The sequence below is a fragment of the Suricata suricatta genome, chromosome 8, assembly GCF_006229205.1.
Source record: "Suricata suricatta isolate VVHF042 chromosome 8, meerkat_22Aug2017_6uvM2_HiC, whole genome shotgun sequence".
Taxonomy (NCBI): domain Eukaryota; kingdom Metazoa; phylum Chordata; class Mammalia; order Carnivora; family Herpestidae; genus Suricata; species Suricata suricatta.
The window spans coordinates 56,988,000-57,005,061 of NC_043707.1; the positions used below are offsets into that span (position 1 = coordinate 56,988,000).

The 17,062-nt window shown below is 33.7% G+C and overlaps 1 protein-coding gene across 4 annotated transcripts in view; it reads left to right on the forward strand.

The window, feature by feature from the left end:
- COL11A1 (collagen type XI alpha 1 chain) overlaps positions 1–17,062 on the forward strand; it is a 209,939-nt gene that overhangs the window by 103,039 nt on the left and 89,838 nt on the right. For all 4 annotated transcript variants that reach the window (XM_029949164.1, XM_029949166.1, XM_029949163.1 and 1 more), the window contains 7 exons: positions 3,598–3,651; positions 5,406–5,513; positions 8,558–8,611; positions 13,467–13,520; positions 13,654–13,698; positions 13,858–13,911; positions 14,414–14,458. In XM_029949164.1, the coding sequence (XP_029805024.1) occupies positions 3,598–3,651; positions 5,406–5,513; positions 8,558–8,611; positions 13,467–13,520; positions 13,654–13,698; positions 13,858–13,911; positions 14,414–14,458 (414 nt within the window). The remainder of the gene's footprint in view (positions 1–3,597; positions 3,652–5,405; positions 5,514–8,557; positions 8,612–13,466; positions 13,521–13,653; positions 13,699–13,857; positions 13,912–14,413; positions 14,459–17,062) is intronic.

A 17,062-nucleotide genomic window follows, 5' to 3' on the forward strand; every position in this document is an offset into this window, starting at 1 on the left:
ACAAAGATTGATCAGACAGGGTTGAATTTCTAATTATTTGGAGATGGCCTGTACAAAAAAAATTATATTTATAATTATGTAGATACACACATATGAGTATTTTCTCTGTTTGGAATTTTTCTTGTTAAGACATTTAACAGTTAATTAAAATTTTTCTCTGCAATAAGTGCCTTCCAAAGAGTTTAGGAAAGAGTGTTTAAAGGAAAGGTTAATTGGGATGGGAAAGTTGTCCACTTGCTGGAAAAGAGGCAGTGATAAAATAACAGAGGCACGTAAGAACATAGATGATAAGATACCTGTGAAGAGAAACTCACACAGAAAAATAATGTATGCTGCTTATATGTAAAAAAACAATTAGAGATTATTGGTTGTTTTGAATGGTGTGTGATCTCAGAAACAACAAGTAGATATAGAGAAAAAGAATTACAAATTTTAAAAAATTTAAATGTTTATTGTTTAAGGTTTTTAATGTTTATTTTTGAGAGAAAGACAGGGCATGAGTGGGGGAGGGGCAAAGAGAGAGGGGGGCCACAAAATCTGAAGCAGGTTCCAGGCCCTGAGCTGTCAGCACAGAGCCATACACAGGCTATAAAAATTTGAGTTCCAATTCTAATTCTCAGACTAGGTAGACTGGTAAACTGAGGCAGATTATCTAATTTACTTGAGCCTCATTTTGTCTGTAAAATGAGGACATTGTCCTAAAAAAATTGCTAAGGTGTTTTTCAGCAATACATTTTTATATCTTTTACTTTTTTTAAACCTGTTATTTTATCAAATCTAGTAATGTATCACTTACCTAGATTAGATAAACTTTACATAAAAGTTAATGGAAACTTTTCTCTAATATATATTCTTATTTTCAAACTCTGTGAAGAATAATTAAATCTTAGTGATTTTTAATGTCTATTATTTTTGTTTTTTTGAAAATGTATTATAATTGACCATTTCTCTCAAAAGAGATAAAACATTAATTGTTAACTAAGGTGAAAGAGCAAGTTAGTACTCTAATATTAGACTTCATTGTGCCACAGATGTGTTCCTTAGACCTTAAGCAACATAACCCATAACGGCATATGTGAATTTCTTGTTTACACATCCTCTAAAACTGTTTCCTTTTTTCTTTCTGAAGATTAATTCAGATCTGATAGTTTTAGGACTGGAAATATTAGTAACTTGATAGAGTCACTTGTTTTTAAAAAATTGCCACTTAAATAAGGATATATCTAATAATTTAAGTCATAATTTATTTCTTATTTGGTTTTCTAATTTATTTTCTAATTGTGAGTGTATTGAAAACAAAGATGTGCGAGAAGTAGCTTATAGCTATACTATAGCTTCTACTATGTTCTCTCCTAAAATAAAAATTTCTGCCTGGAAAAATCGTAAAATCTGTTATTGATTTTTTGACTTAGATTTCAGTGTTCTTTAAACTAAATTTGGCAACTGTGTAATTACCTTTCTCTCTAGAGAGAAGGTAACGAAGACAATAGTCAATAGGAAGTTAAATGGTCATTTTCAGCTTTTAAGTCTCTATTATTGCCCAATTGCCTTCAGTACAGAAATAATCCTACTTACACGGCCACTTTATAGCCAGACTATTGAAAACATCATGCTTTTGTCTTAAAGGAAACTTCTAAACCTGTCAGAATTTTTAGGTTTAGGTAAGATACCAGATTGGATCCCCTTTCCAGGTTTAAATCTCATATCCATAATTACCTGATATGTTCTGGATCTTAACATACCTTGCTAAACACACACTGAGGCATGTTCACTTAGTAAATGCCCATTTAGTAAATGTTTATAGAATACTATGGTTATTGAGGATCAGAAATGTATTAGGCACTGGAGGTACAGAGGCTAATTAGGCATAAGTCTTGTTTTCTACCATTTAATAAAAGAAATAACTCTAATCTACTAAATGCAGCATGGCATGTTTTTGTAATAATAAGTGTTTAGTGGGAGCACACAAGTCAGGTCAATTTCAAGGTTGGGGGAAAGACTTAGGTCATAAAAAACTTCATGGCAGAATTATGAACTGAGTCTTGAAAGAAGAGTAAAGGTAGGAAAGAAGGAAAACGGTTTGTGGTGTGTGTATGACAATGGCAACCAATGGAAATATAGATAATTAATTTTTTCTGGAACTCAATTTCAGGGTGTTGGGTAGGGGATGGGGGGGATTCAAGATCTAAGATAAGACTGCCAAACTGAACAAGCAGGGGCTGGATCATGGTCAGAAGGGGAGAGGGGTCAGCTTATATTCATGATTAACAACTTGGAACCATTGAGCTGTTTTAAAGTAAAAATTATGTGATCAGTGTTGTTTTTTATAGAGGTCATTTGGCAGCAGAATGTGGAAGTATATGTGCCAATCTTCCTAGCTCTGTTCTCGTGCTCTACCTGAAATGTCTTCTCCTGAAACTCCTCAAGTCATAGCCATTCTCTAACTCCTAATTAAGATACCAACTCCCCCATCAAACCTTCTTCAGTTAACTTCTTGCCTCACTACACCAACACCAGAACCATCATCGTCTGCATGTCTTTATCGTCTGATACTCCATTTGTATCAAAGTTAATGCAGATGTTCTACCTTAGGTTTTACTGTTAAAACAAAAATCTCAAAATACTCCATACATAGTACTCAGAACAGAGTAATGCTCAATTAATGTTATTGAAAAATTGAATGATTATTCCTTAGGAATTTAAATTGTTTCTTGAAATTAAGAGACAGTACATTTGTTCATGAAGCTTACTTTTAGTTATTAATTATTTTTAAATTTTTTGAGGAGGTGATGAGGAGAGGGAGAGAGAAAATCTTAAGTAGGATCCATACCCAGTGCAGAGCGAATGTGGGGCTCAATTTCACCATGAGATCAAGACCTGAGCCAAAATCAAGACTGGGATGCTTAACAGACCTGAGCTACCCAGGCACCCCTATGAAGCTTGCTTTTGAAAGTCTAAAATTCGCTAAGAATGGTATGAAATATTTCTGCTCTCTTTATTAAAGGAAGCCCAGTTTTCAGTATTACTGATCTGATATGATAATGAACATTCTCTATTGACATGTGAAGAAGAATACTTGTTTGCTTATTTTTCATCTGGAAAGAGATTATAATATAGAACAAAAGTTGAGCTAGAAGGCATTTATCTAAGGCACATGATATAAAATACATGCTATAACATTCTTTGATATGAATTAGTATAAAATTAAGGGTAAAACATTTTGTTTGGTAGTCAGAAATCCTTGTATTTCACAGTTAAAATGATAATTATTTAAATATTTACTTTTTATGTGTTCAAATGGCATAGAGTACATGTTATTATAAGAGAATGGTTATATCCCCATGAGACAGAGAAGATTTCATTGACATAATATAGAAAAATTTCCTGGAGTATACTTTTGCCAATAATGAAAGAAAAAAAAGGAGAGGATATAGGCATTAAAGATTAGAAGAGGGAAAAGGAGGTTTCACAGCTAGGATTCACATTTCCCAAAACAATTTTCCCTAAATTATCAGTGTTCCTATTTTATACAGCCTTATTTTAGATTCATTTAAACAAATCATTAAACACACTGTTTTTATTACTTTTATTTTTTAGGGTGAAGATGGTTTTCCAGGATTTAAAGGTGACATGGGTCTTAAAGGTGACAGGGTAAGTAAGAGGAAAATTCATACTAGAACAAACATTTGTATGTATGTGTATATGTGAGCAAGTATGTGTATATATTCTTGTCTTTACATATGGAAAGCACAGAATAAATAAAAATGTTCATACTATCTGAAACTTTGCTCATTTTGATTTTGTATGAAGACTAGACATGTTAATTTTTGTGGAGATAATAAAGTCTTTCAGGTATTATATTAAATTTCCATATGTTCTGTAGCCTGTATGTGTGTGTATGTGTATGTATTTTAAGTAGTATTGTTTATAGAGCATTTCTTAATTGAGGATCAGAGTGTTTGGAGAGCACCTGGGTGGCTCAGTAGAATAAATGTCTGACTCTGGATTTGGCTCGGGTCATGATGTCACAGTTTGTGGGTTCGAGCCCTGAATTGGGGTCTGTGCTGACAGTGCAGGGCCTGCTTGGGGTTCTTGCTCTCCTTCTCTCTCTGCCTCTCTGTCTCTTAAAATAAATAAATAAAGAGTGAAAAAAAGCAGTGGTTTGATAGGTTACTTCTAAATTTTTTAGTGAGCTATTGCTTGGAAACCTTGTATCTGCAACTTTCTTGAACTTCCGTTACTAGTGATCTTGAAATTTTTAGCATAAAAGTGGTATGCTTTTTTATGGTAATGAATGTCTGGAATATGAGGTACCCAAAGTAAACTAAACTAAATGTTTTATTGGGAAGATTTATTTTATCTAACACCATAATACCTAATATATCTAAGCAAAGAAGCATACTGCAGAATTTTTTTGTTTCCCTAAAATGTACATAATGCTTGTTTCCAGAATGAGGGCAATAACTTATACATTTCAGTCCCTAAAACTATAAATGTGAAAACCAAGTCTAAAATGGAGGCATTTTTCCTGTGTTCCAAACACTGATTTCCAAAATTGCTATTGTCAGAGAGGAAAATTACTTTTTCCTACTAACCTGCTAGGTTCTCAGGCTGGGGCCATGTAAAATTAGGTTGACAAAAGACAAATTAACAAAAGGAAAACAAGTTTTCTAGCATGTGCCCAGGTTTACACATGGGGCCACTCCATGGTAATTAACTCAAAGGGTGGTTAGAATTTGTGCTTATATGGCATTTTAGCAAAGGAACAGTAAGTTTTTAGAGAGATGACAAGGAAAAGGACTTTGAGGGTCTAGGGCTGCAGACTGTGGGAAGGCAGATACGTTGGAAACTAATGGTAGATAAAGGCTAGTTAATGAAATTTGTTGTCTAGATTCCACTGATGTGCTTTTGGCTTCAGACTGAGGGTCTAGCTGTCTCTAGTGATGAAATCTGTCTTGCCTTGTAGACGGGAGGGAGGGCACCTTCGGAAATTTCTCTCTTGCTCTTAGCTTCTCCTGCATCTGCTTCTTCTCAGTTTCTCTTACTTCAAAATAATCTTCACACCAAAGTGGCATATTTGGGGGTTGATTATTCTGCTACCCTATACCATCTCACTCTGGGTCTTATTTTTTTCCTTCTCCCTGCAACACAGATGTATTAAAATTACTTTAATATTAAAGTTGGTAGCATCGGGCTTCTTTAGGCTTTCAAATGTCAAACTATATCCCGCTGTCTGTTTACTAAAGGTTGATGAAGTCAAACATTTTCAAGCCTCTCTGTCATAAATTAAACATGAGGAAACAAATGAAGAGCTGAAGAATATGACTTTCTGATAGACTGTAATCTCTGTTATTCAATCTTCAATATATTTTAAATTATAAGAATGTTGTCTCTCTGTGTTTTAGGGAGAAGTTGGTCAAGTAGGTCCAAGAGGAGAAGATGGCCCTGAAGGACCTAAGGGTCGAGCAGGTCCAACTGGAGACCCAGGTCCTTCTGGTCAAGCAGGAGAAAAGGTCAGTGAACAACTTTAAATTCACAGGTGCTCTTGCAATGATGTTTCATTGTCATTTAAATTTTTTTAATCATCTATGTCAGAAAATTAGAGGATTCTATTACATTTCAAGCATATCCATATACTATTAGGAGTACAACCAGGAGAGGGGTACACTGATCCTTTTTCACTCTCCCTTGTCCCCTATCCCCTTTGCTCCCCTTGACCATGCAGAGTTAGCAGTTTTTCAAGCTCTTGCACATTTGTTAGGGGTTAAGAATTTGAGTGTGATTGGGCACCTGGGTGGTTGAGTCGATTAAGCATCAGACTCTTGGTTTTGGCTCAGGTCATGATCTCACAGTTCATGAGTTTGAGTCCCATGTCGCTTTGGGATTCTCTCTCTCTCTCTCTCTCTCTCTCTCTGTCTCTCTCTCTGTCTCTGTCTCTCTCTCTCTCTCTCCTCTCTCTCTCCCTCTCTCTCCCTCTCCCTCTCTCTCCCTCCACCATCCCCCCTCTCTCTTCCTTTCTCCCTCTCTCTCTCCCCTCCCCAGACCCTTTCCCTACTCATATACTTACTCTCTCTGAAAATAAATCGAATTAAACTTAAAAAATAGTTTAAAAAAGAACTTGCATGTGGTTAACAATGGATCAAAGAATTGGTGAAAGATGTTCTACTCATTGTTTTGGAAGAAGTAGAATCATCTTTGATCCTCAAGCCAAAATGTATACTTTCTATTTTTTCACATGAACATGCATTTTACAGGCAAGTGTTTTAAAGAATACTGATGTTCAACTCAACTTCAAGAGATTTTGATTTTAGTCTAGTGTTAACTCAGACATCACTATGTTTTAAAATATTCCCATAAGTGTAATATTCCTTGGTTTAAGAGCCACCATGCTGTATGTATTATGTCAAAAAAATGTTTTCAACCATTGCATTTAAATTCACATGCAATCTTAGACAACATTAAAATTACGCCATCACAGAATAGTGATATGATGAACACCTCATAATGTAATTGTGAAGTTAAACTAAGAAAGAAGTAGAAATGTTTATGACAAGTGGTATCCTTTTTCAACGCTAAAGGAAAATATAAATAATAATTATTTCTTGGTGGTAAAACTCAGATGATTTCCTTCCTTTTAATATGTATACCTGCTTTCCAAATTTTCTATATTGAATATGCCAGTATTCTTCTATAAAATATGAAAATTCCATGCTGTTTAAGAAAATTTAATTTCCCTCCTTGCCATCCTGACCCAGAAGAAAAATCTACAAGGTTTATACAGCCACCGTGGCTGGATAAGTGAGAAGACATTCCCTCATGTCATGATGAATCATCTGAGACAGTAGTTCTCCAGTTTCACCCTCGCAGTTGTCATTTGTGAACTGATGAATAATGTCACTGTGTTTAGGCAGGGAAGGAAAGGATGAGGGACGGCAAAGTCTTCCAAGGCGCTATGAGCCTTCCACTTAGAGTACTCACTTGCCAGTAGTTTTGGGCTATTATGGGAGCCTCCTCTCATCCTTGCTCTACTTTATTCATGTGGATAAATCACACCAGCATCTTCTCAGAGGCTCCAGGACTTCTACCCTGCAATTCTTCATCTTTAACATTTCATTAGCATTTCCCCTATTTTGAAGTTGCCCATCACCACATTGAAATGGCAAACAACATTTCTGTCTGGATTTATTTTGAAATGACTCTAAAGTGAGTACAAGTCTATATTATAATACAGTAATTAACATGACACAAAGACTTTGTGATCATAATTAGAGAATTTCATTAACTTTGAAATCCGTTGCATAAAGCAGATATGATAACTTAATGCATCCGAAGGGACATCATTATAAGCATGCTTCTTAGGGCTCGTTTGCATATTTCCCATCTGAAGACTGCTTACCTATGCAGTGTTGATCTTGAATCAGACAGCTCTTTAGTTCAGTCTGTAATAACAAGGTCATAAACTATATTCATATTTTCTTACCTTGATTCATCCAGTAAAATATTTATTATGGTTCATAAAGTTGCTGTTCCTCTCTTACTGTTACATGTAGTAACATGTATTTGAATTTGTTTTTGTTTCTATTCTTATTTTATTTAAATGTACATGGGAAACAATGATACTATGTGGTTCCTAATGTTTTAAGACTTTGATAAATAGCATTATATATATATATGGCATGTGCTTTTATAAAATCTTAAGGAAAATAGTCACAGTAAAATTCCACAAACATTTTATTCAGTTCACTTAATTTAATTTAATTTTTTCTTCACCTGTATTTTTAAGTTAATGCTTTGTCCAAGGTGCAATTTTGTTACTATAGCACTTTAAACTTCTTGGTATTTGTTACACATCTTTGGACTTGGCTGCAATATTCCACTTTAGCACTTTTTGAAAAGTAATCTCATTGCACTGGAACACAATTGTTGCACATTTAAGGTCCCATCTGAACAAAAATCATCATTACTTAGCTATAGTTCTGAACATTTGATGTGTCTGTTAACCCAGATTTTCCAGATGTTTGAAAAAAAGAACCTTGGCCCAAAAATTAGGTCAGAATTTCTTGTTCAGTTCTTTAAACTACTTCAATGAGAAATAGTAAAATAACTCATGATTCCTTACTTTATATTTATAGTGAGAAATGAAATAATTTTATCAGAAGGATTAAGTCCAGCTAAAATGATAAAATCTAAACGCAGTTCTAACTACATCAACTAACTTTAAATAATTTTATTGTTGAAAAGCTTAAGTGTTTTCTTTAGTCATGCTTAAGAGTTCAGAAAGAGTTCTAGAACTCTTTTCAGCTCAGGGTCCTGTACCCCCAAAGAAGGCACTGTCACTTAGATCGATGTTAAGTTAGTGAACATTAGTGTTAGAAATATGTCCAAAACATTTTTTCCCTATTAAAATGAAGAAATAGAATGTAAGCAAAGTATGGTCAAAACTGGCGAATCTTCCTTTGACTCTACAAATATGTGGTTCTAACTTTTAGAAAAATGGCTAAAATCATCGTTTAGACTTAATTCAACTTAGAATCTTTATTACTTTTTTAAACTTCAGGGGAAACTTGGTGTTCCAGGATTACCAGGATATCCAGGAAGACAAGGTCCAAAGGTAAAACAATTAGCTTGATGTTTATAGTTTATCAACACTTTGTAGAAGTTAATCATACATAATGGTTTGTAAAAGAGAAATGATGAACCCTTAAAATATAATTTCACAAGGGAAAGACACCAGGGTTGTGGGTGCCTGGTACGCAGGAGCTCCGGGAGCCTCGGTGATTATGGATTGGAGTATTTTAGCAGATGGGGTCATAAAAGGAAGACATCATCAGCTGCTTCTTGTAATTGGAATAAGAACTATTCCAAAGTGACATTCTAGTATATCTAGAAGTTATAAAACGGATGGTAGATGATGGATAATAGCTTTTCATTTCATTTCTAGTACCCTAAGGGTTTAAATTTCCACTTGCTGCCTTTAAAAAGAAAATTACCATACATCTTTTATCATCTTTCTTTTCCCTCATTTCCCCAGTATTTGTTTCCTAGGGCTATTGTAACAAATTTCTAGAAACTTGGTGACTTAAAACAACAAAGATTTATTTACTCTCTTGTGGTTCTGGAGACCAGAAGTATAATAAAATCAAGGTGTCAGCAGGGCCCCAGTCCCTCCAGAAGCTCTAGTGGAGAGTCTCTCCTTGTCTCTTCCAGCTTCTGGAAACCATGGAGGCCCATGGTTTGTGTCTGCATAGCTCTGCCACCAGCTCCACATGGCCTTTTTTCCCCACTACGTTTTCTCTTCTGACTCTTACAGAGACACTTGTCCTTGCATTTGGGGATCACATGATCTCATTTCAAGATCCTTAACTTAATCGACACCTACAAAGACCTCTTTTTCCAAAAAGCAACATTTACCTGTTCAGATATTTGAATATTGGATATATGGATTGGGGGCCACCATCTGATCCACTACAGAACTAAAATTTTATTTTTAACTATTTTAAATAAACATATTTTAAGCATAAAAATAGATGGTTTTAAAAATAGGTGTTTAGGGGCACCTGGGTGGCTCAGTCAGTTGAGCATCCAACTTCGGCTCAGGTCATGATCTCACAGTTTGTGAGTTCCAGCCTCACGTTGGGCTCTGTGCTGTCAGCTCAGAACCTGTGGTCTGCTTCAGATTCTGTGTCTCTTTCTCTCTCTGCCCCTCCCCTGTTCACGCTCTGTCTCTCAAAAATAAATAAATGTAAAAAAAAAAAGATTAAAAAAACAAATAAAAATAGATGTTTAACCTGGTGTGCTAATTTTCCTCAAGCTAATCTTAAAACTTTGTCAAGGTTGCACTTTCTGCATTGACTAGTTAAAGTGGTTAAATAAATTAACACATACATTTTGGTTTTTACTATTAAAATAGTTATATGCCCATGAGACAGACTATCTGTCTATCAGTCCATCTATCAGTCTGTCTCTGTTTAACCCATTTAGGCTTAACAGGAATAGTATATAAAGATAAATCCTCTTTATATAATAATCCTCAACATACTTATTAATAAGCTTCACAGATAATCACTGGGAAACCAGAAGGTCCCTCTTGAAAAGTGTGAACCACATGTACTTGTGGTCACTCATTGTCCTGTGATGAGACTGTATTAGGCTCACTATGTGGTTTGGTCTTATAAATTTTCACTGGGTTTCTAGAAAATATTCATTCCCTTGTGTAGTAGGAGGTAAAGATAATGCTTTGAGCCCTCCTAAAATAAGATTCATTTTATCTATGACATAAAAATAAAACAAGCATCATTTAAAGGTTTTTAGCTACATTTAGAATACTGATTAGTAAGTTTTACCTTTTAAATATGGTCTCTAATAGACTGCCCTGTCTCTTAGCTACCTCTCTTTCAAATGTCAAGCATTTTCACAGTATTATGAGTAAAAAAAAAAAAAAACCACATCCACTACATAACCCACAAACTGAAGCTATCCTTAGATTGCTTGATGAGTTCTTGATCTAATTAGGAAGTTGAATTGCAATTGTGATGTTTTGATTTAAAAACAGAAAACTGTCATATTACTTGAAGGCTTAGCACAATATTCTTTTATTTGACATTCTTATTTCCTTATGTTTTTCCTAAGACAATACTCTGTTCAATATTTTTTCAGTTATTCTTATTAACAAAATGCACCAGAATGTCTAGAGAGAAATGTTTCTTCCTAGAGGAGTCAAACATTTTCCTTTACAGTTAATTTAACCAAAATGTCTGAAACATTGGTTTTTATTTTTTATATTACTTTTCTTCACAAAAACAATTTCTATGATCAAAAATGATTGTTTCCTAATTCCAAACCAAAAACATAATGGGCTCATCAAAGATCAAAGATAGCTTCACATTTTTTTCCTGTGTGGAAGCTAATGAATTTTGAATAGATTTAAATGTATATTATACTAAAAGTGAAATTCAGCTGCTAATCTCTTTAAGCAATTTAATGACCTTAATTAGACAATATATTTAGTATCTTACCAGCAATATAAATCACAATGGGTATTTGAAAGTTGCACCACCATTGGTACTTTTTTAAGAAGTAAATCTGTTTTAATGTAGGATTCTTTGTATTTAAAACAGCATTCAAATAATTTTGAAAGTTTCACAATTGGTGAGGCATTTTACCATTAATCTTTGACTTTTCAGCCTTTCCTCTGTCGTTTGCTTTTTCCATTTAAAAACCTCCAATGCCTGAGGTACCTGGGTGGCTAGGTCGGTTAAGCCTCTGCTCAGGTCAGGATATTATGGTTCATGAGTTCGAGCCCCGCATTGGGCTCTGTGCTGACAACTCAGAGCCTGGAGCCGGTCTTCAGATTCTGTGTCTCCCTCTCTCTCTCTGCCCCTCCCCAACTTGTGTGCGCTCTCTCTCACTCACTCTCTTGCACTTTCTTTCAAAAATGCATAAACATTAAAAACACAATGCAATACAATAACAACCTATAATGCCTTTCATGGAAATTATATATTTTGGTGATAACTCCCTACAGGAGAAAAGAAGAATTATATTACCAACTGTTTTGTTGATGGATTGTGCATTTTTGTTTTTTTCTCATAAATTGCCTAGAACAGAAACTTAAGAAAATAAATTTATTAACAATAAAATTGATGCATTGAGCAATTTGTTTGAATAGAGTTTCTACATATGTGATTTGTTATCTATTCAACTCAAGACAGAAATGAATATTTGTTCCCTGATAAAATCTGATAGAGTAGATTATTTCCATATTGGATTATATCACTTGTCAAATTCCTAGAGTAGTAACATAGTAATCCTCTACCAGATCTAACTTCTGATTTCTTGTAGAGAAAAAGACTTTGAAAGTCCTTCAAAAAACATACTTTGCAGACATTATTTCCCCATTATGTGAACATTATATGTCCTAACAATTGTCCTCAGGTGAATCACAGAGTAATCTCTATAGATATGAATTAGAATATATTGGGAAATGGATCATAAAAAGAAGCTCAGCAGTGCATACTATACATTATTGTTTTGGCCTTATATATATATTATAATCTGGAGGAATTGTTAAAATGCAATTGTTAAAAATGCACCTGGATCCTTTTTATGGAGAGAGAAATCTGCACTGAGATTTGACTATCCACATTATTAGGACTCACTCAGAGTTATTGTGACACAGAGGGGATACTTAACACTTAGATAAATATTATTTTAGGGGTAATTCAATCCAAATGAATGGAAAGAAAAGCAAGGAATATATGCAAGTCCAAAAAGTCTTTGTTATAACTTCCTTAACATATGAGGAAGTGTATAAATTCTGAATGTCTGCTACTCTTTGCTAGATATTTTATACATGATTGAATTTAATTCATAAAGTGTTCTAAATAGGAAAAGTGAGTATTTGGAAGCACTCCCACACTTCCCAAAGTCTCATAGTTAGCATGTTGAGGAGAAAAGATCTGAACTTTAATCTGTTCTATTTCATGATACAATGGTAGGTAAACCAATGGTTCAAAAGAATGTTCAAAAGAGTGTTTAAGGGATCATGAGCAGATCAGTCTGGAATATGTACATGATGAAGTGGAAGGTTCTATTCCTTCCATAAAATGTGACTGTAGATAAAGTCTGATGCCTTCACTATGCCTATCACACTTTTAAATAACCAATACTTATTGTTATCTATCATTATCAATTTTATGCCTTGCCTTTCTTTATTCTAATCTCCTTTCTTTATTCTATTCTCCCACAAATTCAAAGTGCTTATAAGATGTGCATGAGTGTCTTCGTTTGACAGAAAAAGTATGCTCCAAGAGGATAAGTAATGTACCCAACTTGTGTGCATGTATGATAAACATAAGTTAGGAACTTATGTCTTTGGAATTCCATGACAAAATTTTAGTGCTCGAATGTCTGACCTAAACTCCCAGCTAGGCCTAACCATATTCAAACATCAAGCAGAAAGGTGGAAGAAGATCTTTAGTCTTTATGATCTGATCCAATCCTAAAGGTGTAAAAATATTACACTAAAAAGTGACAAATATACAAACACAATGTTTATTTAGAAAAAATTTTATTAAATTCTCATTTTAATATTTATTCATGCTCGTGAAAAATAAGACTTTTCTTCCAAGTTGAGGCAAGTATATATAATTAATTGTAAGTCAAAATTATTTATTTTAAAGTGTTCTTTAATTGCTATTTCCTTAAATAAGAAATGATATTTGATTATTTTAAAGTTGAAAACTAAAATATGTGTTATCAATTCATGTTTTTACTGCTTCCAGGATATCAGATCTCACTGTAAGTTCATTTTCAAATACATAAAGAAAGGTTTTATGGTTTCTTAAAATTGTATTTCTGACTTAAATATTACCAGCTGTGAGACTCCCTCTGTTCCTAAAGGCCTACAGCTTGTGGCTTAAAACATTAGTTACCATATCCATTGTTTATTATTTTTATTTTTATAGGGTTCCACTGGATTTCCTGGGTTTCCAGGTGCCAATGGAGAGAAAGGTGCACGGGTATGGTATAGAAGTCTATTGTCCTGGACTCTCTACTATAAGTCTTCTTGCATGCGTACCTGTTTCTCAGCACCTGACTCATGATTTACTGTGATATGCTGCCTACTGAAACTGTCCGAACTGTCTTTGGCAGGGTGTAGCTGGCAAACCAGGCCCTCGGGGTCAACGTGGCCCAACGGTGGGTGGCTTGATTTACAATAATGATTTTAATTTTTTATTTTGGATTTAATTTTTCAAGATAATTTTCTTCAAAAGTAAAAAAAAAAAAAAAAAAAGATTCTGTGCTTTTGGATGCGCCTGACACTAGATGAGTTTCATCTTTTGCTCTCATATGCAGGGTCCTCGAGGTTCAAGAGGTGCGAGGGGTCCCACTGGGAAACCTGGTCCAAAGGTATTAGAAGTACTTGTTCTATCATGGATGGAACTGGAGGGTATATGCTAAGTGAAGTAAGTCAGTCAGAAAGACAGATATCATATGTTCTCACTCATGTGTGGAATTTGAGAAATTTAGCAAAAGGTCATTGGGGAGGATAAGGAAACAAATAGTTACAAACAGAGAGGGAGGCAAAATACATGAAACTTTAAATACAGAGAACAAACTGAGTTGATGGGAGGGTGGGAAAGAGGGGAAAAGGTTGGGAAAGAGGAGGGCACTTGGGATGAGCACTGGGTGTTGCATGTAGGTGATGGTTCGGGGGACTCTACCCCCGAAGCCAAGAGCACACTGTATAACCGCATGTTAGCTAACTTGACAATAAATTATATTAAAAAAAGAATTATTTGTTCTATTTGTATTTGTTGCAAGTTCCTCTTCCAGAGGACAAATGCTATGAGAAGGAATCAAAACTGATTTTTCTTTTCTTTTTTTTTTTATTTTTTTTTATTTTTGATAGGGCACTTCGGGTGGTGATGGCCCTCCTGGCCCTCCTGGTGAAAGAGTATGTATGATACAGGATACAGTAACATAATGTAAAATTAATATTGTAAATTACAATATTTGCAAAATTAATATTTTGCAAGTATTTACATTTCTGGGAAAAAGTACATGTGTCTGCAAATACATGTATACAAAAATTTGCAAAATCTATTTAGATTTTCTAAAAGTTCTTATTTTTCAATTTACTTCTTTAAAAAAAAGTTTACTTACCTATGTGCTACCAATTTTGTTATAGAGAAGAAAAAAATATTGTGCATAATTGCCCTATGATGTTACTCAAACACAAGCCAAATAATTTTTTAAATATCCATATAACACCTATGCTTTCTTCTTCAGTCCTCTTGGGTTCCCTGTTGATATTCATTTTGTTCATGGAGCTGGAAGCAACATTATTCTGGTAAAAGGCAAGCTCCTCATAGCCATTAAGTCACAATCGATATACATTCAAATCAAGATAAAACATCTATTCCAGTAAATAGAAAAACTATTTAGTAAATTGATTTTCAATTGATATAAAATAAAGCTAAATATACATGAGTAAGCATGCCCTTTATTTGGTTTTTTTTTTTTTTTTTGGCAAAATACGGCACTTTTGTAGCCAGAGTTTTTGAAAGTTATCTTCTTGAGAGAATTTTAAACATTCAGTCTGTATTACTGTATTACTGTCTTACTGTTAATTATACTCACTTCTTAATTTCTATAACAATGTTCAGTATTATACAGTCATAGTAATATGTTTTTATATATTATTATTTGAAATTTATAATAGATGTTTCACAAAAAGAAAAACTGAAATACCCCATGATATACAACTTAAAACTGAAAATAAGTTTCTTTTTTGGAATAAAGTTTCTATTTATGACAGAAATGTCAGTAGAAAAGACATAAGAATAAACATTTAATTACAGTTGTTTCAGAACTTTGGTTCATATTTAATTAAAGTAAACTTTCTACTAAATATCTCTCACCGTTGATGAGCTATACCCAAATTAAGTCCATCCTGTACATTTTGAGTTCATAAATAACATATATATTTGAAAATATTGATGGTCAAAGTTTTCTTAATAAGAAGATGCAGTTAATTAAAATGGCCAAATCATTAAATGGAGGAGAACTACTTCACAAATCATAGCAAAGCTAAGAGTTTCAAAGCATAAATATTTTCTCATTCGTATTTTGCCTCAGCATTCCAAGATGTCATGATCAACCATATTATCTATTTACAAGTTTGGAACATAACAGTGTGACCCAACAGCATGTGTATTCATAATCGTAAAACTACTTTGAGAGTGAGAAAAGTATATTTTGAGGCTTAAAGTAAAAAGTTATTATGGAAAATATTTAAAGTAAGCTGGAAACCATTTTTAAATAGCATTCACACATTTTAAATATACAGACATACTTCCTGTATTCTGTGTACTTGATGAAACCTTTTCTCCCTAACATATTCTCATTTTCTCCAAGGAATTTTATGTATCATAAACTGGCTATGTCTTTGGTATAGCTGAAGAATGATAGAAGTGATATCATCAAAATATTTTCTTTAAAATGTATCACTTGGGAAATTTAGGGAGAGAGTTTTATAGTATCATTGAACTAGAAACAGGTATTTCACCTATTTTTGCCCATTTCAATGGACTTCTGTAACAGTATATTTGTTTAACTATGTATATAGTATTATATGTACATATTATATACATGCTGTAGGATATTTTAAATATATATTATTATATATTTACTCAGGATATTCTGCAACTTAAATATAATTCCTCATACTCATGACCTGCGGATCATGGATGCCTATTATTAAGGACTTAGTTAAGACAGCTTTTTAGTTGGGTATCAGATTACCAGATTTAGTGAAAGCCAAAAAACAACAACAATAAAACAAAATAAAAACAATCAAAAAAGCTAAGACACCCAATTAAATGAATATTTACATGAACAACAGAATAGTTTGTGGTATAAATATGTCCTTTGCAATATTGGGCACTTTAATATTATTCATTATTTACCTAAAATTCAAATTTCACTAGCACTGGGTTTTTATCTGGCAACCCTGACTGTCTCTACACTGAGTATGTATTTTCCACATCACCTGGAAACTATTCTCATTAATACAGACAGAATATGTCAACACTTTTTTGTGGAATTTTGTAAAGACCCACTTTTTCTTCTTTATATTCTCTAGAGAAGTGATTTTTTAAAAAGTTTTCCTTAAAGAAATTTAAGTTCAAAATCAAATTTGGTTGAAAAGGAGAAGAAATTTAGAAACCAAAGAGATGACATTTTAAGAAATTAGAGAAGTAGAGCTTGCTCTGTAACCTTAAAAAACACTATTTTTAAAATTTTATATTAAATTTTTTAACTTTATTTATTTTTGAGAGACAGACAGAGACAGAACATGAGTGGGGGAGGAACAGAGAGAGAGAGAGGGAAATACAGAATCCGAAGCAGTCTCCAGGTTCCCAGCTGTCAGCACAGAGCCCGGTGTGGGGCTCAAACCCACAAACCATGAGATCATGACCTGATCTGAATTCGGACTCTTAACAGACAGCCTCCCAGGCACCCCTAGACTGTTATATTTAAATTAAAACTTTGTTTA